Below are 23,430 nucleotides of genomic sequence, written 5' to 3'. Positions count from 1 at the left end.
TCTTTCTTTTTTCCTCCCCTAGTCAAGTCTTCGCATTTCTCCTCCTCTGCCCTTCCTGTCTCTGACAGGAGGTGGTCCCAGAGACCCTTTAAAAATGGGAGTAGGATCCCGGATGGACCAAGAGCAAGCTGCTCTCACTGCAGTCACTCCCTCCCCAACCAGTGCTTCAAAGAGATGGCCTGGAGCTTCTGTGTGGCCATCCTGGGACCTCCTTGAAGCTCCCAAAGACCCCTTCAGCATAGAGAGAGAGGCCAGGCTGCACCGGCAAGCTGCAGGTGAGTGTGGCTTGGGCATGTGTGGTACTTGAGGCCCCATTCTGGGAGCAAAAAGGAAGTAACCTTAGTTCACTGTCTAGAAGAACATGGTTGTATGTGAACTGTCTAGAAGAAGCTTGGTTGTATGGTGAAGTCCCCAGATCTGCAAAGAATGATCTTTCTGTGGAGTATGTGTTAATGAGGACAAGCTCAGGAACTTCTTTGAGGCTAAGTGGAGAAGAAAGAAGCGGATAATCTGGTGCACAGGGATGTACCGCTTTTACTTTCATGGGTAGGTGTCCTCAAGAGAAACCCTGGAAGTGGAGCCCAGAATTTTGTCTGCCTTCCCCCTTTCTAGCTCAGACATGTCAGAAAACCCATATTGGAGCTTTCTTCCCCAAGCCTTTCTGGTTGGTACAGTCAGGGATGCACTGAGGGTAGGTGGTCAATTTGTCAACCTCTATGGTAAGAGTGTCACCAGGTGTCCTTGTCTCTTAGGGAGCCCTTATGGTTCTGACACTTAAATTGTTTTTCGTCTTATACCACTGTCTGGAAGTAAATGAGCTATATGAGGGGGATCTTCCAGAAAAGAATTGTCTTTTGGAGGGTGGGCTCCTTTTAGCTAGGTAAGTGTTCTGGGAACCCATTGGCATCAGTGTACAGCTAGCATTGTTGTTTGGCTTCAGTAAATTTTTTTTTTTTTGGAGAGTTTTTCAACATCTTTGCCCACTTCGTAATGGATGACTTACAAGTACAACTGCCCACACTGCACTGAGTAGTCAGTTTTTCGCCAAAAATGGCATGACCCCCATGCCTCATTCTCCCTGTTCACCCATTCTTGCCCCAAGTGACTTTTTGTTTGTTTCCTCGGATGAAGAAAGTCCTCAGAGGGAAATGTTTTGCCAGTGTGGAAGAAGTGAAACCAAAAATGGCAGAAGCACTAAAAGCTATCAAAATTGACAAGTTTAAAAACTGTTCTGAGCTTTTTGCATCTTGTTAGGTGTAGTACATCAAATGGAGAATACTTTGAAGGTGACTGAAGTTTAAACATGTAAGAATAAATACTCAGGCCGGGCTTGGTGGCTCAGCCTGTAATCCAGCACTTTGGGAGGCCAAGGTGAGTGGTTTGCCTGAGCCCACAGGTTCAAGACCAACTTGGGCAACTTGGCGAGACCTTGCTCTACAATAAAATCCAAAAATTAGCCAAGCGTTGTAGCACACGCCTGTGGTTCTGGCTACTTGGAAGGCTGAGGCGGAAGGATCACCGGAGCCCAGCAGGTCGATGCTAGGGTGGCTGTGAGTGTGCCCCTGCACTCTGTCCTAGGCGATGGAGTGAGATGCCAACTCAAAAAAAAAAAAGAAGAAATACACAATTTTTAAAATAAACAAATCCTGAGTTTTTTTGGGTCCCCCTTGTATAAGTCATTGTCTATTAATAATTGAGAGAGCTAGATGTTCATTAGCCACTCACTGTTCTAAGGCTTTGGAGTTGTTGACTGAGTGAATGTTAGTTTCTCTATTCCATTTGCTTCCATAGGCTTTGGTATATCTGCCTTTCTGATCACAAAGCTAGGCTGGATCTCATTCTCCCCTCAGTGCTGCTGCTCTTTTCACCTAATGGTTTTGGCAGCCTATCTGTACTTCCTCTGGTGCCATTGTTTTCCTATGAAATGACGTTACCATGCTGTTGGATGAGGCCATTAAATCGACTTCTGTTTTTATCAAAAAATATTGCTGACGGTGCCCAATTTCTTGTTGTAGCAACACAGTGGGCCTGTGCCTTTTAGGGATGGCCTTCCATATCCTTGTCCTGAGTGAAATTTCACTGGCTGTCTGGCTCGGTGCTGAAGGAGGAGGGTGAAATGGTCAAAGACTAGCTAGTCCCCTAAGGTCAGTGTCTGATCTGGAAAGGTATCGAATGAGCAGGGATAGGATTAAAGACTGATAGAAGGCCGAATTGGTCACCAAAAATTGACTTCTAAAAATAGTTAGGGGCAGCCGGGCTTGGTGGCTCAGCCTGTAATCCCGTGCTTTGGGAGACTGAGGTGAGTGGATTACCTGAGCCTGCGGGTTTGAGACCTGCCTGGGCAACTTGGCGAGACCTCATCTCTACAGTAAATCAAAAAAAACTAGCTGGGCGTGGTAGCGCGTGCCTGTAGTTCCAGCTACTTGGGAGGCTGAGGTGGAAGGATTGCCAGAGCCCAGCAGGTCGAGGCTGCGGTGGCCGGGAGTGTGCCACTCACTCCAGTCTGGGCGACAGAGTGAGACTCCAACTCAAAAAACAAGGAAAAAAAAATAGGGGTGTGCCAAACAGAAGATAGTTCCTAACCTATACAGCAAGAAGGGTTTTTTAGCATGGCATTTTGAATCACAATGGGTTTGAACAGACTTGTGTTTGACATAAATAGAAAGCTGGGGGGTTGGAAATGTATTCATTATCTTACTGTGTTGGCATCAAGGAAGGCCCAGAGTCTGTTCAGATTCCATCAGTATAGCTCTGGCAGTGATCGAGCATGGTTCTGACTTGGGGGACAGTTGTGACATTCTTGTCTTGCTGGTTTGCTAGTGGTGGTTTTTTAATTGGCAGTGTCCTAATGTCTGTGATGGGTGAGTTCAGAACCATGATAGGGAAACAGAATAGAATGTTTCTCATCTGAACATTAGGGGATAAGGCCCATTTGTACCAGTAAGGCCTATAGGACACTGTATACGAAACTGCTTTGTTTACTTTCAAGTAATTATAAATTAGTATTGTAAGCAGTAACTAGATACAACTGCTTTGTGGTTAACATGTTAGTTAAATGTCTGAAAATAGCTTGAGGTATGATCATTTTTACCCTATATATCTGGTTTGGTATTCCTTTCAACTTAGTAGGGAAATAATTAGTGAATTAAGATTAATTATATCTGAACTGGGTGCGGTGGCTCAAGTTTGAAATCCCACCACTTTGGGAGGCGGAGGCAAGAAAATTGCCTGAGCCCAGGGATTCGAGACCAGCCTGGGCACCTTGGCAAGAACTCATCTCCACAATTAAAAAAAAAAAAAAATTAGCCAGGCGTGATGGTGTGTGCCTGTAGTTCTAGCTACTTGGAAGGCTGAGGGGGAAGGATCACCTGAGCCTAGCAGGTTGAGGCTGCTGTGTCCGTGAGCATGCCACTATACTCTAGCCTGGGTGCCAGAGTAAAGATGCCAACTAAAAAAAAAAAAAAAAAAAAGATTATTTGACTGAGTGGATTTGTAAGACATAGGTATCCTGCTTTTCAAAATAGTCTTGGATATTCTCCCAGGCATCTGGGCTAGGATTGTGGCCAGTTTAGTTCTTTTTGGACAAGTTCACCTTAGGGAACGGTGATGGCTTTGCTGATTAACCTCTGTTTCTCCCTTTGTCTTCTCCCAAAGCTGTGAATGAAGCTACTTGTACCTGGAGTGGCCAGCTTCCTCCTCGAAACTATAAGAATCCTATCTACTCTTGCAAGGTGTTCCTAGGAGGTGTTCCTTGGGATATTACGGAAGGTGAGCTACCTCCAAGACCTCCTGCTTCAAGAGCTGAAGGTGGGGCCTGTCTTTCAGGAACATGAAACTTGGGCTTGAAGTTAGGGTCTGAATTTCTGCCTGAGCTCAGGGTACTGTAGCAGCAGCTGAGGAGAGAGGTGCATTTCATAGAGTTTCATAGTGCTGCTGTGTCTGGTACTTGTCACCTGAGATCAGAGTTCAGTTCCGAGTTGTCAAGGGGACTAAGCAAGGGGGAGAACAACGGTGATCTTGTGTTTGTGTCTTTACTAGGGAAGATGGCACCTCAGCTTCTGTCATTCTTTCCTGTCTTTTTGTAGCTGGATTGGTTAACACCTTCCGTGTTTTTGGCTCTTTGAGTGTGGAGTGGCCTGGTAAGGATGGCAAGCACCCCCGGTGTCCTCCCAAAGGTAATATGCCTAAAGGTAATAAAGACATGGTAGGAGCTTTTTTTTCCTCTCCCTAGTACATAACTGCACCAAGGGGTGCTGGGATGTCACGGCCGCATGCTGGTAAAATGGAGGGCACACAGACTTTTCAGCCATCAGCACTCTCTTCAACCTAGCACATCCCTGTTTCCTCTGAGCTAATATTCCCGTCTGTTCAAACTTACACAGCAGTGGGAGTGGCTTCTGAAACCCCTTGCTTGTACAATTGTACACCTCACTCTAAACCTGAACCCCAGCAGCACCTTTTCTTTCAAATGAGTCATTTGAAAAGCTTTCTCTTGCCTGCCTCTTCTCTGCTCGGTTACGTTGTTGCTTGACCTAATTCTGAGATCCCTTTGGAATTGGCAGGAATGAGGACCAAGCATCTGATTCCTCACTGGTCTGAAATGAGATCCTTTCCCTGTAGAAAGGAATAGGTGCTATTTTCTCCCTGCCCCACCTTTACTGAACCAGCAGTTTAACTAGGCTTTTAAAGCAATACTTGCCATTCCTCCTGCCCCCAGGAAAGGTTAGCTCTGCTGACCTGAGCATGCTCTATGTTCTGGGTTAGAGAATTATGATAACGGTGGGACCCTCTGTCCCATCTTGCCAGATCTCTTCCCTTACCAAGGTTGGAGATGGTGCACATTTCCTTCCCTTATCCTAGACACTTAACATATAAGTGCTTTCACTCAACAAGACTTTTCAGGAGTAGGACAAAAACACTATACACAGGGCCTCCTTTCTTGGAAAAAACTCCCTACTGCAAAGCCAAGGCTGAGAAGTAACCACTTGAGGGATGTTAATGTGATTTTTCCTCTCATTGGGAATAGGGTACGTGTATCTGGTCTTCGAACTGGAGAAGTCTGTCCGGGCTTTGCTTCAGGCTTGCTCTCATGACCCACTGAGCCCAGATGGCCTGAGTGAATATTATTTCAAGATGTCCAGCCGAAGGATGCGCTGCAAAGAGGTGAGTTAGCATGGTGTCCTTTTTGGATCAAGGTAATTGGCACATCAAGGCACTAGATTTTCTTGGGGTAAATTGAATAGGCAAGCTGCAGGCAAGCAGTATTTCCACTGAGGCAAAAAGACTCTTCTTGGCCCACAATAAATATAGCAGTATCCTCTTAATTACATAAAAAATTGGGTCTTAATAGTGTGTGCATATGTACACACCTGTGCTCCTGCCCATGGAGATCAAACTATCTCCCATCCTTTATTCTACTCTTCTTTTTCTAGCCAACACTTCTGATTCAAACCTCTTGTCTTAGAGAAGAATTTGAGAGCAGCAGCTTTCTCTGTTTGGACTTAACTAGTAAAATCTATAGCTGTGCTGGGCGTGGTGGTTCATGCCTGTAATCCCAGCACTTTGGGAGGCTGAGGCGAGAGGATTGCCTGAACCCAGGCGTTCAAGACCAGCCTGGGCAACTTGGCAGGACCCTGCCTCTGCAATAAATCAAAAAAGATTAGCTAGGTGTGGTGGTGCATGCCTGTAATTCCAGCTGCTTGGAAGGCGGAGGCAGAAGGATCGTCTAGCCCAGCAGGTCAAGGCTATAATGGCCATGAGCGTGATGCTGCACTCCAGCTTGGGTGACAGAGTGAGACTCTGACTCAAAAAAAAAAAAAAAGCCAGGCATGGTGGCTCAAACTTGTAATCCCAGCACTTTGGGAGGCCGACATGAGAGAGGATTGCCTGAGCCCGTGGGTTCGAGACCAGTCTGGGCTAACATGGTGAGACCTTGTCTCTACAATAAGTCAAAAACTTTAGCTGGGCATGGTAGCACATACCTGTAGTTCCAGCTACTTGGAAGGCTGAAGCGAAGAATCGCCAGAAGCCAGCAGGTCCATGCTGAGGTGGCTGTGAGCATGCCACTGCACTCCAGCCTGGGTTGGACTCCAACTCCCAAAAAAAAATCTGTAGCTGTTTCTCTCTGGTCCTGCCATCAGGCTGTTCCTTCTGACCTCCCAGTCTGTGGGGGTGATTTCCCCTTTAACCCATGCTCACCCTGGGGTCACTTCTTCACTCCCCCTCAGGACTTTATTAGTTATGAGTTTTTTTCCCATATGATTCTTTCTTCATACGCCTTTTCTGGTATCAGCCGTGTGTGTCCTTGGCATCATGGGTCTGTAACATGGTATTATCTCACCTGGGGACCTCATTGCAGGTCTTGGGCCTTATCCCAGACTTACTAAATCATTCTGGATGGAGTTTAGGAATCTTTAAAGATCTTTAAAGTTAGTGACTAGTATTCTAGTGAACAGTGTTTGAGAACCACTTGTCCAAGTAAGTTTAGAGCTCATGAGTCAGTATGGTTTTTTGTTGTTTTTAAATCTGATTCTAGAGTACATTGTTTTTGTGATATTGGACTGGGTACTTAACATCTCTGAAATTTCAGGGTATTCAGAGGCAAAGGACATGATCAGCTCCTGCCCCAGTGTTACTCAGTTCTGCAAGACCTTAGGGATCTCCTGGGTATAATTTCCTCCCAATCTCGTTACTCCCACTGCTCTGGGCACAAGCCCTCTGATACCTCGGGTGGGCCAGTAACCACCTTGTACCGATACCAGAAGCATCCTCGCCCCTCTGTCCTTCAGGCTCCTAGTTTTTAATTTAATTTCTCTGGGACTCCTTACTTTCTCACAGACTCCAGATCATATTCTTTGTCCTGCAGTGTCCACAGCCCTTTGTTAGATCCACACAACTGGAGGTTGTGACAATGTCTGAAAATTTGGAATGGCCGGGTGTGGTGGCTCACACCTCTAATCCCAGCACTTTGGGAGACTGAGGTGAGAGGATTGCCTGAGCCCATGGGTTCGAGACCTGCCTGGCCAACTTGGCAAGACCTCATCTCTACAATAAATCAAAAAATTAGCCAGACGTGGTGGCGCATGCCTGTGGTCCCAGCTACTTGGAAGGCTGAAGCAGAAGGATCGCCTGAGACCAGCAGGTCGAGGCTAGAGTGGCCGTGCGCGTGCCGTGTGCACTCCAGCCTGGGCGACAGAGTGAAACTACGACGCAAAAAAAAGGAAAGAAAATTTGGAACTTTTTTGCTTACATGCCAGCATGAGTGAGTGCTATTGTTCCACTTCCACCATTCTGAACACATGACTTAGTAAAAATCAACTCTAGTTGGGTTGGAGTAAGGGTAGTTTACTGGCTGCCGATTGCCTGAGACTGGACATTGATACCTTTTCGCCCCATGTGGACTTCAGCAGCTCCAGCTCTAGTATCTCCAGAGCATGTGCCTTGCCATACACGAGCTTCTCCTTCTTTGCCAGGGCTGATATACCTTTGGGGTGGTTTTCAGGTACAGGTGATCCCCTGGGTCTTGGCTGACAGCAACTTTGTTCGGAGTCCTTCTCAGAGACTGGATCCCAGCAGGACGGTGTTTGTCGGTGCTCTGCATGGGATGCTCAATGCTGAGGCCCTAGCAGCCATCTTGAATGACCTATTTGGTGGTGTGGTGTATGCCGGGATTGACACAGATAAGCACAGGTATCCCATTGGTAAGTGTCCCACTTCTGTGCGGGAAAGTTTGGTGTGGCCCCTGGGAGTAGACCAAGATTGTGATACTGCCTCACGGGAGCAGAGAAGGAGGCCTGACCCAGGTCTACAGATCTCGTACCAGCAACATAACATCATTTTTCTAGACAACTCACTAGTACTGACTCGTCTGTACCCAGTTCTCTGCCCTTTCCTCCAATGCAGGGGGTGGGAAAGTGATTAGAGACTATAGGAGGTGATAAAAGGGGAGAAAGAGGCAGGAATGTTGTTGAAGTTCAGCATTCACAGCCACACCAGTTTAGGACAGACAATAGGTAATATTTCATTGAAAGGCTGCATGTTCCTGAACTTTCCTAGTTTCCCTTACTAAAAGTTTTTCAGGGGGTAACTCCTTTGGGTCCCTTCCCATATGGAAGGTTTCTGTCCTCTCAATTCTGCTTTCTTTAAAAAAAAAAAAAAAAAAAAAAGGTTTTTCAGGCCAGGCTCAGTGGCTCAGCCTGTAAACCCAGCGCTTTCGGAGACCGAGGTGAGTGGGTTGCCTGAGGCTGTGGGTTCGAGACCAGCCTGAACAGCCTGGCAAGACCTTGTCTCTACAATAAATAAAAATTAGCCAGGTGTGGTGGCATGTGCCTGTATTCCAGCCACTTGGAAGGCTGAGGCGGAAAGATCGCCGGAGCCCAGCAGGTTGACGCTGGGGTGCCATGAGCATGCCGCTGCACTCCAACTTGGGTGACAGAGTGAGACTTTACTCAAAAAAAAAATAAAATGTTTTTCATAGGCCAGGTGTGGTGGCTCATGCCTGTAATCCCAGCACTTTGGGAGTTAGAGGTTAGAGAAATTTCCTGAGCCCAAAGGTTCGAGGCCAGCCTGGGCAACTTGCTGAGGCCTCATCTCTACAATAAATCAAAAAATTAGCCAGGCGTGGTGGCGCACACCTGTAGTTCTGGCTACTTGGAAGGCCGAGGCGGAAGGATCACCTGAGCCCAGCAGGTTGAGGCTGCGGTGGCCGTGAGCATGCCACTGCACTCCAGCCTGGGCGACAGAATGAAACTCTGACTCAAAAAAAAAGAGGTTTCTGTCTGAGATCAGAGACCAGGTCAGGCTAAAGGAAGACTCTCTGACTCAGGCAACAGAATGAAGTCTGTGCTCATGGCCTGGGCTGTCCTAGCTCAGGGGAAGTCTGAGGGTCTAACCACTAGGTTTTGATTGGCTCCTCTGAGAGGTAGGAGGTCAATTTGCTCGTTGTGACAGAAAAATCTCAGTGGTGGTATTTGGAGGGTTCAGGTGCAGAGCCTGAACTCTCTGATCAAGATGTGGTTAACCCGCCTCCCCAAATGCTTCGTCTGCCCACCCACAGTGAATCTGGACAGGAAGGGGCACTGTGTGCTCATTATTGCTGTGTCGCAGATTGAGAAGGGGGACTTCAGAGGCTGCAGGGGTGGAGGAAGCACTTGACAGGATGGGACTGCTTCTGGTACTCCTGCTAGGTCTCCAGAGTGACCTTCAGGCCAGGAGGGGTTCAACTGTTGGGCCTGCCTTTCGGAAAGGTGTTCAACCTGCATCTCGATTTCTACTCTGAACCATTTAAGATTACCTGTGCATCTACCTGCACTGGAGAAGTTCCTCCCCTCCCCACTGTGGTCTATAGATCCTTCTCCTGTTCCTGAATTTTTTTGTGCCATCATAGCCTATAACTGCACAGTCTTATATGGTAGCCATCAGCTAAATGTGGCTATTGAGTGCGTGAAACATGGCTAGTTATGCATGTTGAGATGATATTTTGGACATACAGGGTTAAATAAGATATATTAGAATTACTTTCACCACATGTTATTTCAGTGTGGCTACTAGAAAATTTAAAACTATATACATGGCTTACATATTTCTATTAGACAGCAATGTTGTAAAAACAGGGTTTCCTGAGTGTTGAAGAGTGGTATTTGGAAGACCTTGGTTAGAAAGTAAACTTGTGTCTGTTGTTCGTAGGATCTGGTCGTGTGACTTTCAATAACCAACGTAGTTACCTGAAAGCAGTCAGTGCTGCTTTTGTGGAGATCAAAACCACCAAGTTCACCAAGAAGGTGAGTTGGCTGGCTTATGCCCTTATTTTGAGGTATCTGAGAGGTACTTGGGGCATTTACTACCTAGGGCAGGCCTAAGACCTGAATCTGTGTTTGTGCTGGGTGTGCTTGGGGAATTGAGCCTAACTGCTGAGCTAACACACAAGGTTAGGATTTGGGACTGGGCCTGGTCTTTGTAGGCTTAGGAGGAGGGGAGCTGGGACTGTTGAGCCTCCTCAGTGCCTTTTCTCACTATGGTATTTGTCTGGCATTGTTAACAGCCTGACCTGCTATTATCCAGCCTTTCCTGAAGTCTTTGAACACTTGCTTTTTGTTAAGTGATACAGAGCTGAGGAATAGTTCTCTGAGAAGACCAGGCAGTAAGGCATGTGATTGCCTGTCTTGGAGGCAGCCAGCCTGGCTCTGCATGGAGCGTATCCTCCAGGACTCCTTTCTGAACTCTGCCCATAATGCTCTCAAGGCCTCCTTTAAAACAGACAGACATCCTGCATTCCTATGGGTGGCCCAAAAATGTTCCCTTCTCTTCCAGCCCAACTGATTTCCTGATGAACAGAGGCACTTCATCCTCCTATTTTGCTTTTGTGCAGGTACAGATTGACCCCTACCTGGAAGATTCTCTGTGTCATATCTGCAGTTCTCAGCCTGGTCCTTTCTTCTGTCGAGATCAGGTGAGTCTCCTAGGCAATAAGATGTCTGTGAAGTCCCTGCCCTCATTTAAAAATAGTTATACCAAGTTCATGACATTGAATGTTGGAGCTCTGAGATACCTTATGTTGTCTGAGAGCATAGAGGAGGCAGCTGTAATGCTTGCTGAGGGTCAGACTAGGGATGCACTGTAGAGAGCTTGACTCAGAACCCTGTTGAATTGTCTTGATATTTTGGCTTTCTCCTTGCCTGAGATGTTGCTATGACGTGTGGAGTTTTTGTAGATGATAGACATCTTCATGGATGTGGTCAGCAGAACCTATGAGCCAAGTATTGCTGCTTTAACCCTGAGGTCTTCTAGACTAATTTCTTTTTACTCAGAGTCCCTTCTTTACCTCTGAACTGCTTTGGTACTTGCACCTGGGCTGTACCCACAGGTGTCAGAATTAGGCAGAAAGCAACGTGGCAGCTTTTATTTTTTTGAATGTTTCTAGCAGGTAGAACATAGATCTGGATGTGCTAGGCAGTACTTCTCAGACTCTAATGTACATACAGCTCACCTGATGATCTTGTTTAACTGCAGATTCTCATTCAGTGGGTTCAGGGTGGAGCCTGAGATTCTGCGTTTCTAACAAGTGTCCAATTGGTGCCAGTGTTGCTAGTCTGCATCACACTTTGACAAGTGTTAGGGGAAGTTTGGGGCCTCTTATGACACTAGCAGTCCATGCTTAGTGGATGCTTTTTTTATTTCTATGGTAATGTTATTGCTCAGGTTTGGAATCTGTAGCTGGTAATTAAACTAAGGCTCTCAAGAGAAAGTTTGAAGTGAGTTTGAATTGTTAGGTAAAGCCCAAGAACCAAGTGTATCTCTGATCAGCCTCTTCTAGCAGGTGTTTGTGGATAGTGTCTTTCACAAGTAAGCTCTATCTTCAGATAATTGCTCGGATGTTAGTGGCTTGCCTGTGATGACACAGCCTGGCAAGAGGTGGGACCCAGAGGTGCTTACTCAGCCACCTCTACTTAATGGGAAGAGGAAGTCATGTTGCCAGCATTAACATCTGTAGTCAGTGTCTTTAAAGGTTCTCTCACAGCTGCCATGTGATATAACTACTCTGTAAGAGGTAAGAAAGGCAAGGGGCTAGGAGAGCAGCTGTGGTGGTAGGAGGTGTAGAGGAAGCTGGCACTGTATACACTAGAAGCCAGACGTGTTTAAGGCGACCCACAGAAACACAGACAACGCATTTGAGTGGTTAGTCAGGCTTCTACATTGGGGTGAGCAGGCTTCCAGGGACCATCTCTTCTAACCCCACAGAGGCTATCAGAGTCTCCCACCCCCTCTTCAAGCAGGTGATGCAGCAGCTCCCTGGCTGGTGCTCACACAAGGCTTGACATCCTCTTTCTGTTTCCCCGACCCAGGTCTGCTTCAAGTACTTCTGCCGGAGCTGCTGGCACTGGCGGCACAGCATGGAGGGCCTGCGCCACCACAGCCCCCTGATGCGGAACCAGAAGAACCGAGACTCCAGCTAGAGGAGCTGGTCTTGCCCAGTGGCCTGTGGCGCCCAGAGCTGGCAGGTCAGGCAGCAGCCTGCACCACCCTGCCACTGGCGCCCAGGGAACTGGCTTCCCGAGGACAAGGGAAAATTGTAGTCACCTTTGCACTTGCTGAATCTGTCTTTGTTTCTGCACTAATTAATGCACAATGAGTTTTGTCAGGTTTTGTTTTCAGGGGGTGTGCCAGGGCAAGGACCTTCTGGCTCACCCTCTAAGCGGCTCTGTAGTTTTCCCAGATTTTGGTTCCTCATTTTGCCGATGAAAAGCAAAAACAAACAAAACAAAACAAAAAAACAAACTACGTGTCCAGAAAGGTATTGACACGGATGCCTACATCTAGGTTTATTTATTAAAAGCGCTTTTTTACATTCCTTGCAATACTGATGGTGATGACGCGCAGGTCTCGTTGGTTTCATTCTTGCAGTTGCCATACAGTGCCTTTCCATTTATTTAACCCCCACCTGAACGGCATAAACTGAGTGTTCAGCTGGTGTTTTTTACTGTAAACAACAAGGAGACTTTGCTCTTCATTTAAACCAAAATCATATTTCATATTTTACGCTCGAGGGTTTTTACCGGTTCCTTTTTACACTCCTTAAAACAATTTTTAAGTCGTTTGGAACAAGAGATTTTTTTCTTTCCTGGCAGCTTTTAACATTATAGCAAATTTGTGTCTGGGGGACTGCTGGTCACTGTTTCTCACAGTTGCAAATCAAGGTATTTGCAACCAAGAAAAAAAAATTTTTGTTTTATTTGAAACTGGACCGGATAAACGGTGTTTGAGCGGCTGCTGTATATAGTTTTAAATGGTTTATTGCACCTTCTTAAGTTGCACTTATGTGGGGGGGGTTGATAGAAGTTTTTAATCACAAAGTCACAGGACTTTTTCTTTTGTAACTGAGCTAAAAAGGGCTGCTTTTTGATGGGGGCAGATGAAGGCTCACAGGAGCCCTTTCTCTTAGAGGGAGCAAGTACCCTTCCCTTATATCTTTCATTTGAAGAATGTATAAAACAACAGTTGCAGTTGACTGAAATGCTACTGAAATTTGAAAACTTGACTTTTTTCTTTCTTTCCTTTTTTTTTTTTTTTTAAAGAAAAACTACTTGCCCCTCTTAGGGAAGCTGTGTGCCAAAGAACCAGTGTCATAACCCCCCCCTCCTGCTGAGCTGACGTTGCATTGTTGCATATCCCAGCTACTCTGTGGGTTTTGTGAAGCTGTGTGTGAAGTCTCTACCTCATTGTAGTATATGCAGGCAAGACTGCACTCTCTACAGATGTGTGGAGTAAGCTGTGGTGTAGTTTTTTGGGCACATAATAAACACGTTGCAGCAGAGTTCTGATTTTGTCTCTGTGTCTGAGATCTGGGAACAAGGGGAGCAATGGGGCAACAGGTTTCCAGAGTAACAGCTCGTTTCCTTGGATATCCTGTGATAGGAAAGGGATTCCAGCCCGGAATAATCGTGGGACCATGTGGGAGACTGGCCCTCTCTGAGAGTGCGTCTTGGTTAATTCCACGGTCAAATGTACTTTGGAGATGCCTCCTCAGTGGGTGGGTGCTTCTAGCCCAAGAATGAAAAGTCCTCCTATTTTTAGCTTCTCTGGGCTCCTCACAGCCTTCAGACCCAGCTTGGAGCTGGAGGTGCAGGTGCTTGGGTGTCAGCAGGAGCCATTTGTTCTCAGCTTCTGCAGGTATACGCCTGTTTCTTGGGAGGCTTCTCATCCTCTTGTACTCACCTTTGTTGACCCATTTTCTATCTGAGAGCGAGTTATTTGCTTTTTGCTGTTCTTCCAAGAGCCTCATCACCTGGATTTTCTCAGGCTCCCAGATTTGTGACAGGGTCTGCTGCTGATTATTTTCAGTAGAGTGGGCCTGTGCCCAGTCATTGAGCTGATTTGGGAGGCTCCAATTTAGTCTGAGGTGCAGGGCACCCTGTATATTGAAGCAGCTCTTCTATGAGGTGCAAGCTCACTATTGGGCAGGGTCAGGGAATACCCTCAGATGAGAGGCCTGAACTTTCACTTAGGCAGCAGCTTGATTGAAAGCTTGTTCCTGCAACTCTCTCAGGTGATTATGACCCCACTTCTTTGGTCTCCTTTTGAGTTCTCCTGTTCCATAGAGCGAGGCATCTATTCCCTCCCCTCTCCCCCTCCCCCTTCCCATTCCTTGTTCAGGTGCCATTTTCAGGGTGAGGGCTTCTGTCCCCAGAAAGAGTCAGTTGCTCAACTCCTCCAAGCGGGCCAGCCCAACCTTTCCTTAGGTCAGATGGGGACTCAGGACTGCCTTCAGCCCAGAGAGGGGAGTTGGAGGAAGGAGGCAGGACGCTCTCTAGGCTGATGAGGCCCATGGGGAGCAATCTGCCCTAGTGACTTCAGAAGGCCCTGGTTTGAGGACCGGTATGGCGGGAACAGGCTGAAGATGGTGGCTGGAGGAGGTGCTTCATGAGCTCTGCAGAAATGGAACCTTCATTATTCATTTTAGTATTTGAGAGCTTGCTATGCACTCTAGGCACCGTTCAAGCACTGGGGAATAGCTAAGCAAAATGATCCTGTCGTGGGACTCACTCCTAGTTGAGAGAATTAAGTCAAGTCCCGTGGCACGTGTTAGGAACTTTTAAGAGCAGCTTTCAAGGAATAGTGAGGAAGCTATGTCTATACGTTGGAGAGAAAGCCCCTCTGATAAGGAAACGTTTGAACCCAGAAGAAATGTGCCTCTCCCAGGCGCACCCGAGTTTCCGCCAAGTTAGAGGTGACAAGTCTGACCCTTGGGCTAGGCGGGCGCCATCCCCTACTTGCTGAAAAGTGAGAAACATGGAAAATGGCCCCGGGTAGCCTTCCTTCGTCTTCCCAAGGACTCCTCTCCCAGTCGTGTGTGGAAGAGATGCTTCCCTACTAGACTAGAGCACATTAAACGGACGATCCGGTTACCAATAGAGGGGAGACAGAAGCTAGGCCAAGATGACCAAAAGTGGGAGCGGAAGAAACGGAGGAACCCCACCCGTCGGGGGGCGGGGCCAGACATTCTTCCACTTACGCGCCGCTCCGCTAGGGGCCGCTGTGGGCTTTAGAGCACACCCTTGGCTTAGGCGGAAGCGGCTTTCTGGCCAGCGCTTTATAGGCTTCTCTTGTGCTTCCTGTTTTCTCTTTTACCAAGGACCCGCCAACATGGTAGGTGTTTTGGCCTTGGGCCGCTCTTCAGCTCAATCGTCCTCCATCTGCTGATTCCCGCAGCTTCCAGCCCGCAAGAGGAGGCTCTGGGCCGAGCAGGCTGGGAGCCCTGCCAGGCTGGAGCGCTGCGGGCCGGCGGCTTTCTCGTTGAACCCCGCGCCCAGCACTGCCTAGCGCGGCCCTCTCTCCTTGGGGCACTTGGCCCCGCGCTCTTCCCGGGAGCTTCGCTGGCTCGTGAGTGATTTCGTCCTTGCACCCGCAGGGCCGCGTTCGAACCAAAACCGTGAAGAAGGCGGCCCGGGTCATCATTGAGAAGTACTACACGCGCCTGGGCAACGACTTCCACACGAACAAGCGCGTGTGCGAGGAGATCGCCATTATTCCCAGCAAGAAGCTCCGCAACAAGATAGCCGGGTGAGTTGAGGCTGCGCTCGGCCTCCAGGGCCCGGCGGAGGCCGGGAAGCCGTGGCCCCGCGGGCGGGTGGTTGGGCTCTGCAGTCCTCCGACTCGGGAAGAGACTCTGCCGTGGTGGCAGTGTCCGCGCGAGTCTCCTTGACGCTCCGGAGAAGAGCTGAGGTCTTGCGCGTGCCTGCGGGACTTCTTGTTGGGGTGAGCTGATGTTCGCGTTAACGACTGGCGGCGACACTAGTCGGGAGGGGTAGCCGCCGTCAGATCTCCTAACTTTGAAGCCTTGGCGCCTTTCGGTGTCCCTTTAATAAGCCTTTCTCGTGATGCCAAAAAAAAAAACCCCTGGTCATGTATCTTGGAAGATTGGCGTATGGTAAAGGCCAACGTACTGTTATGTTTTGTGAACTTGAACCTGGAGGAAGGAAAATGAAGGGTACGAGGGGTCCTACAAGCTTTGGGGGGGAAGGTTGTTTGATAAGCTTGAAGGAGAGTTGAATAGAGTAAGCGGAGCCAAGGGGAGCTCGGGTAGGCGGATCTCTGCGTAGGCGACCTCAGGATGGCAGACCCCTCCTCCACTGTGCAGGAGAACCGAAACGGGCATCTCTCCTGTCCGGGGTACCGGCGGGAGTTGGTGTGTTCTCACTGTTTCGGGGGCATGTGTGCTTGTAGCTATGTCACGCATCTGATGAAGCGGATCCAGAGGGGCCCGGTGAGAGGCATCTCCATCAAGTTGCAGGAGGAGGAGAGAGAAAGGAGGGACAATTACGTTCCAGAGGTAAGCTTCCTGGCTTGTCTCCAAGTAATGCCGCTGCGGGTTCCTGAGAGCCCTGTTCTGGCTTCCAAGGGGACCTCAGCTGGGTCTGAGGAGGCTTTTTATCCACGCACCCTTAGCCAGCTGTAGCTGCCCGTAATTCCCTACCTGTTTGCCAGTCTCCATTCTGCTCGGTTGAGGCCAGTTAGGTCCATTCCATCTTCCACAGCAGAGCGCTTGATGATGCTTGTTTGATGACTGCTCTCATGTCTCCTGGGTTGATATTTGCTACTGTGTAAAAGTTCTGTTACTAATGACTGGAATGCTACAATACTTACATAATATTGCTGAGGTGTAAACCCTCTTAAGGTTTTGAATCATGGATAGGAAGAAGGTAAAACCAGACAAACGGGTCACTGGGGCCTGCATACTGTAACAGACTGCTCACCTTGTGAGTGTAAGATGCTGTCCTCGCCCCACCCCCTCATTCTTTTTTGTTTTTTTTAATTTTTTTGGTCTGCTTATTTAAGAATCTGGGGAGAGAAGCAGGAGAAGTAAAGAGAACCTCATTGGTTCATATTTTGGGCCTATCTCTTCTTTCTAGGTCTCAGCCCTGGATCAGGAGATCATTGAAGTAGATCCTGACACTAAGGAAATGCTGAAGCTTTTGGTAAGTGTTTGCTGGATTTTTAAAGTATTCCTTCCCTGGTCAAGAACCATCAGTTTTTCATTATCTGCTAATAACATCTTAACACCAGGTTTACACAACTAGTAAGTGGCAGAGTTGGGAATCCCATCTAGGTGTCTAACCATTACTAAACTAGCTGTTTTCAAAGTGGGTGTAGCTGGCTATTGAAAGTTGTGTGCATTGAGTTTGCTTGGAACAAGGTCATAATTCTCGAATCTAGTTGCTGCTGCTTCTGTGGCTTCCAGGACACCCTCTCTCTCTTGGTTTCTTGTGTGTTGGCTCACATGGCCTCCTTTGTTTGGGGCCTATTTTCTTTTCATTCTGCCTGGTTTCCCTCAGACGTTCATTCCTTTTGTTTTGTCTCTGTGCTAACCGCTGAGAAATGTGCAGTTTCCGAATACGTACCATGCACTACTTTGTCCACAAGCATCTCCAGTGTGTTTGATGTTTCTCTTTGGTGGCTTATCTTTGTCTTTTCTGAGTCATTGTCTCTCTTAACCAGGCTGTAGGCTCAGTCTCCTGAGCCCAAGGGATCTCCCCACCTTGAGAAGCATTTTGGCTTCTCATCATGCTGGGATTATTGGTGTGGGCCGCTATTTGGTCTAAGTCCTTTTATATGGTTTGGTGAAAGCATGGGCTTTGAAGTCCATCGCACTGCTGATGATTTTGAGCAGCTTCATTTTTCCATTTCTGTGGCTACTAATGTTCATAACATTCAAAGAACAAAATGTACTTTTCACTCAGAAAAACATTGAAGTGTAAAATGGGTTTCTGAGGATCAAAAAGCACATTAAGTTCCAGATAGACTTGGGGCTTTTCCTCCATCGACTAGCCTAAGCTCACTTAGGGCAGACTGCTTGGTGCCCGGTGTGCTTGGGCACTTAACAAACTGGATTAGTGATTACTCTAAACTCAGTTTATATTCTGAAAGGGAAGTTGAGCTGTATATTCGCAGGGACAGATTTTTGCCTTAGAGGGGGATATTTGGCAGTGCCTAGACACATTTTTGGTTGTCATGGCTAGGGGACATCTAATGAGTAGAGGCCAGGGGTGCTGCCAGTCTTTCTGCAATGCACAAGACAGCTCCCTCTAACAAAGAATATCTAGCCCAAGCTATCAAGAGTACCAGAATTGAGAAGCTCTTTTTTTAGTGTGTTGTGAAGGGGTTGTGAAAATCAAGGAGAAAAGTGGCATGACTGGTTGGGTAAAAGTCACAGACAAATATAGGTAAGGATGCCATGTGGTCAGGTGTGTGGAAGAAAGATCACTCCAGGAAAGTGGGAGGCACTGACATGTGAGCCCCTGTTAGAGGGAGGGGTCCTTCAGATCTCAGTGAGACCCCCTTGAGACTGCTGTGGCTTCAGGGACAGGGAGGAGGCCTGCTACTGCTGGTCCACCCAGCCTGGCAGCAGTGCAGGAGCTCTGACCACAGATCTTACTGATGTGCTCACACGGAATCCATTTTGTTGTTCCAGGACTTTGGCAGTCTGTCCAACCTGCAGGTCACTCAGCCGACAGTTGGGATGAACTTCAAAACACCACGAGGAGCTGTTTGAGTCTTTCTGTGATGCCGTAATATTTTCAATAAACCTGGGACAACAATCTTGCCTGCCATCTGTGTCTTTGGGTGTGGGTGGAGCTGAGGGCAGGAGTTCTCTTAAGGGGACTCGAGCTGGAGCTGCCTCACCTGGTCCGTGCGGAGTGAGTTCCATGAAGGAGCAAGGGCCTTGCCCAGTCAGTCGGATTCCCCAACACTGAGATGAGCGCTGGGCAGTGTCCCCCACACTTCAGTTGGAGAAAGCCTGAGGAGTGGTCTGAATGTGAGCCTGGAAAGCCATTTTTGCTTGTGAAAAACTTATTTGAGTGGAGTTTCACTGTCTCCCAGACTGGAGTGCAGTGGCAATGCTCATGGCCACCACAGCCTCGACCTGCTGGGCTCAGGCAATCCTGCCTCAGCCTTACAAGCAGCTGGAACCACAGGTGCAGGCTACCACTCACAGCTAATTTTATTTATTGTAGATGTGTGGTCTCACCAAATTGCCCAGGCTAGTCTCAAACCCTTAGGCTCAGGAAATCCTCTCACCTCTACCTCTCAAAGTGCTGGCATGAGCCACCATTCCCAGCTCAATGTCTATTTTCTAAAAGAACATTTTATTTATATAACTACAATGATCAAAATGAGGTGAATCTGACACCATCTAATCTACAATACCTAGTCAAAATTTGCTAGTTATCCCAGTGATGTCCTTTATCAGCTGGTGGTTTTTTCCTAGTCCAGCATTACCATAACTAGTTTCCATGTCCCTTTAACCTTTCTTTTGCCACAAGATTTAAAAAGTATTGGCCGATTATTTTGTAGAAAGTTCTGTTTGGGCTTGTTTCCTTGTGGTTAGAAATCTAGCTTCTTCAGGAAAACCAAAGGGAGTTGCTGTGTTCTTGGTGCATTATGTCGAGAGGCACAGAATTTGTTATTTTGGATGATGTTTACTTTGAGCCCTTAGATTAAAGTGCATCTGTCAAGTTGCACTTTGTAATTACTAAATTATGAAGAAATATTTTGGAGCTAAATATTCTGTTCACATTTTTCACCTGCTAGCTTAAGCACCTATTGATATTCTAGCTCAGTCATTCCTTTTATATGTATTAGCATTCTTCTGTAAGGAAGAGCTTTTGTCCTCATTTATGCACAGTGAACTTTTGTTTATACTTTTGTGTGTGGGGTCAGGCCACTGTATGCCTTCTGCTTAAAGAAGCCTATCCCCTCCTGAGCTCTTTGGAGTCTAGCAGTGGTGAGGGAAGGATTGGGCTGTGTGTAAGTGGGAGAAATTAGAGCTGGATTAAGAAAATGACCAGGCTGGGTTTAGTGGCTTAGCCTGTAATCCTAGTACTTTGAGAGGCCAAGGTGAGTGGATTGCCTGAGCCTGTGGATTCGAGACCAGCCTGGGCAACTTGGCGAGACCCTGTCTACAATAAATCAAACTAGCCGGGTGTGGTAGCGTGCACCTATAGTTCCATCTACTTGGAAGGCTGTGAAGGATCACCGGAGCCCAGCAGTTTGATAAGGTGCTTGCCAAGCTCCTCCACTGGGGGGCAGTGCCATCATTACTTTCACCTTCCTGACTTGTCCACCTCTTAAGACCTTGTGCACTGAGTAACTTTTAGAATAGAGTGGGGAAGGTGGGGGGACGAGGAGAAGGAGGGACTGGCCCTGCCCCGGGGCTGCCTGAAGCAGCTGGTAGCCATGTTCCAAGGGTGACCATGGTTCTTTGATTTGTAAAACATGACTAACTGTAGCACTCAAAGCTGCCTGAGGACCTCATTAAACCCAGACAATCAGGACCGCTCCCAGGGCCTGTGATTTGTGCTTCATGGTCCGGAGGGGCTGGCAGCACTGGTGTTCCCAGGGAGCTCCCCAGGCTGTTCCACTTGCAGCCAGGTTTGAGCCTGCTAGCTTGGCCTTCAGGTGCTGTCTTCCCAGATTCTGTGGTCAGAATAACCCTGTCAACATAAAATAGATTGGACTGTCTCCTGCTTTCTGATCAGGGATTCAAAGCTCATTGAGGATGTGAACGTGTTCCCAGAAATTTTTGGAGGTAATTGTTTCCCCTTCTATTGTCCTTGGCTAATTTCAATAAACAAAAGTGAAATAACTTTCATATGGATAGATATAAAATGAACACGTTAAAGATTTTTTTTTAAACTCAAGAGGGAACTGGAAGATGTTACCATCAGTTCAACGGTGAAGACACAAATTTATTTGGAGTAAAGAAATGTGCAGCCAGGCTCGGTGGCTCAGCCTGTAATCCTGTGCCTTTGGGAGGCTGAGGTGAGTGTATTGCCTGAGCCCATGGGTTCGAGACCTGCCTGGGCAGGCGAGACCTCATCTCTACAATAAATAAAAAAAATTAGCCAGGCGTGATAGCGTGCGCCTCTAGTTCCAGCTACTTGGAAGGCTGAGGCAGAAGGATCGCCGGAGTCCAGCAGGTTGAGGCTGGTGGCTGGGAGCGGCCAGTGCACTCCAGTTTGGGCAACAGTGAGACTCCAACTCAAAAAAAAAAAGAAATGTGGAAGTGAATTTCTCAATGGACACAAAACTAGTTTTTTCCTTCCACAATGAGGAAGTCAACAAACCTCTATCTGAGAAATCTTATTTGCATGTCTCTATACAAGAATTTTTTGCAAACTATCAGGTATCTACTGCTCTTTACAATGTGTCATTTTTTTTTTTTTTTTTTGAGTTGGCGTCTCACTCAGTCACCCAGACTGGAGTGCAGTGGCCGCTCCCGGCTACCGGACCCTCGCCTGCTGGGGCGATCCTTCCGCCTCAGCCTTCCGAGTAGCCGGAATTACAGGCATGCGCTACCACGCCCAGCTAATTGTTGATTTATTGTAGAGATGAGGTCTTGCCAAGTTGCCCAGGCGGGTCTCGAACCCGCGGGCTCAGGCAATCCACTCACCTCAGCCTCCTAAAGGAGTGGGATTACAGGCTGAGCCACCGAGCCCAGCTATTGTGTCATTTTTTACTGAAGCACACTTTTCTCCCATATCTGTAAATTCATATTTTCTCCTTTATTGCTCCCACGTCAACAAGATTTTCAATTTTATTGGTATGTAATTGTACATAGTTTTCTCCTGTAATTAGGACTCCACTGTTATTCTGACTCATTTTTTATGTTTTCTTTTTCTGAATTAAACTTGTTTGACTGTTTATTGATCACTTAAAAGAACCAGCACTTGGGAGTTCTTCTCCCTTCCTCTCTCCTGTCCTCTTACCTGAGGTTGCCTCTTTTTCTCATTAGAACTTGTGAGGAATGTGAATAATGCTCATTCTCTCTTTTTCTTCTACTGTAGAGTTTGACAAACTACGGCCAGCTGCCTGTGAGTGTGTGAGCCATGAGCTAAGAATTGCTTTTACAATTAAAGTACTGTAACCCAGCACTTTAGGAGGCTGAGGTGGGAGGATTGCTGGAGGCCATGAGTTCGAGACCAACCCGGGTGACAGAGTGAGACCTCATCTCTACAAAAAATAAAAACTTAGGCGGGTATGATTGCATGTACCTGTAGCTCCAGCTATTCAGGAGGCTGAGACAAGAGGATCGTTTGAGCCCAGCACTCAAGGCTTCATTATTTTGCCTGTGGAACTCCAGCTGTCACAGCACCATCTATTGAAGAGACTACTCCTCCTACATTGAATGGACTTGGTACCCTTGTCAAAAATCAATTGGCCATATACGTATGGGCTCATTTATAAACTCTCAGTTCTGTTCCATTGGCCTGTATGTCTGTCCTTATGCCAGTACCACAGTTTTGATTACTGTGGTAATCTGTTTTAGTTCATTTACATAATGTGTATGGTTCTATGTATTTGTTCATTTCATCTAGGTTTTGGTGTACAATTGTTCATAGTATTCTGTTATACTTTTAATTGCTCAGTAGTAATATCCTTGCTTTTATTTCTGATTTTGATTATTTGCATGTTCTATCTTGTTTTAGTGCCATTCTGGCTAAAGGTTTGTCAAATCGATCTTTTCAAAGAGCAAACTTGGTTTCATTGATCTCTTTATTGTTTTTCCATGATCTATTTTATTTATTTCTGCTGTAATCTTTATTTCCTTCTTTCTGTTAGCTTTTGGTTTAATTTGCTCTTCTTTTTCTGGTTCCATAAGGTATAAAGTTTATTGATTTGAGATATTTCTTTTTTAAAAATGTGGGCAGTTATAAGCTGTAAATTTCCCTCTGCGTATTGCCTTGACTTCATCCTACAAGCTTTGGCAGTTTGTGTTTTCATCTATTCATCTCTAAGTATTTTCTTACTTCTTTTGTGATTTTTTTTTTCTGACTTATGGCTTAAGAAAGTCATGATGGTGCATACCTGTAGTATCAGCTACTTGGGACACTGAGACTAGATGATCATTTGAGCTCGGGAGTTTGAAGCAGCAATGAACTATAATCTCGCCATTGCACTCCAGCCTGGCAACAGAGTGAGATCCTGTCTCTAATAAAAATAAAATAAGCCGGGCTCGGTGGCTCAGCCTGTAATCCCGCGCCTTTGGGAGGCTGAGGTGAGTGAATTGCCTGAGCCCGCGGGTTCGAGACCCGCCTGGGCAGACGAGATCTCACCTCTACAATAAATCAAAAAAATTAGCCGGGCGTGGTAGTGCACGCCCGTAGTTCCAGCTACTCGGAAGACTGAGGCGGAAGGATCACCGCAGCCCAGCAGGTCGAGGCTTCGGTGGCCGGGAGCGGCCACTGCGCACTCCAGTCTGGGTGACAGAGTGAGACTCCAACTCAAAAAAATAAAAATAAAATAAAATAATGTGTTGTTTAATTACCACATATTTGTGCATTTTTCAGTTTTTATATTACTGATTTTTGGCTTCATTCGATTGTGGTCAGGAAAGATACTTTATAAGAATTCAAACTTTTTTTTTTTTTTAGTTGG

The 23,430-nt window shown here is 47.0% G+C and overlaps 2 protein-coding genes across 5 annotated transcripts in view; both read left to right on the top strand.

Annotated features, from left to right (window-relative positions):
* Nucleotides 1–13,310, top strand: part of CPEB1 (cytoplasmic polyadenylation element binding protein 1) — a 113,454-nt gene extending 100,144 nt beyond the window's left edge. Inside the window, exons 5-12 of one of the 2 annotated variants that reach the window (XM_008062092.2) lie at nucleotides 23–275; nucleotides 3,655–3,768; nucleotides 4,086–4,175; nucleotides 5,027–5,163; nucleotides 7,502–7,700; nucleotides 9,685–9,779; nucleotides 10,367–10,447; nucleotides 11,841–13,310. In XM_008062092.2, the coding sequence (XP_008060283.1) occupies nucleotides 23–275; nucleotides 3,655–3,768; nucleotides 4,086–4,175; nucleotides 5,027–5,163; nucleotides 7,502–7,700; nucleotides 9,685–9,779; nucleotides 10,367–10,447; nucleotides 11,841–11,951 (1,080 nt within the window). In that variant the 3' untranslated portion in view covers nucleotides 11,952–13,310. Of the gene's footprint in view, nucleotides 1–22; nucleotides 276–3,654; nucleotides 3,769–4,085; nucleotides 4,191–5,026; nucleotides 5,164–7,501; nucleotides 7,701–9,684; nucleotides 9,780–10,366; nucleotides 10,448–11,840 lie in introns of both variants that reach the window. The other variant, XM_021714466.1, reaches the window with a different exon arrangement.
* RPS17 (ribosomal protein S17) overlaps nucleotides 1–23,430 on the top strand; it is a 29,263-nt gene that overhangs the window by 5,330 nt on the left and 503 nt on the right. The window contains exons 2-6 of one of the 3 annotated variants that reach the window (XM_021714467.1): nucleotides 15,128–15,141; nucleotides 15,404–15,555; nucleotides 16,219–16,324; nucleotides 16,905–16,970; nucleotides 18,464–18,590. In XM_021714467.1, coding sequence (XP_021570142.1) covers nucleotides 15,139–15,141; nucleotides 15,404–15,555; nucleotides 16,219–16,324; nucleotides 16,905–16,970; nucleotides 18,464–18,544 — 408 coding nt within the window. In that variant the 5' untranslated portion in view covers nucleotides 15,128–15,138 and the 3' untranslated portion in view covers nucleotides 18,545–18,590. Of the gene's footprint in view, nucleotides 1–15,027; nucleotides 15,142–15,403; nucleotides 15,556–16,218; nucleotides 16,325–16,904; nucleotides 16,971–18,463; nucleotides 18,591–23,430 lie in introns of those variants that run through there. The other 2 variants (XM_008062091.1, XM_021714468.1) reach the window with 2 other exon arrangements.

The sequence above is a fragment of the Carlito syrichta genome, unplaced genomic scaffold (assembly GCF_000164805.1).
Source record: "Carlito syrichta isolate Samal-C Ts95f unplaced genomic scaffold, Tarsius_syrichta-2.0.1 Scaffold305654, whole genome shotgun sequence".
Classification (NCBI taxonomy): domain Eukaryota; kingdom Metazoa; phylum Chordata; class Mammalia; order Primates; family Tarsiidae; genus Carlito; species Carlito syrichta.
Note: the sequence above shows the minus strand (reverse complement) of the source record. Positions and strands in the feature narration are given on the sequence as shown.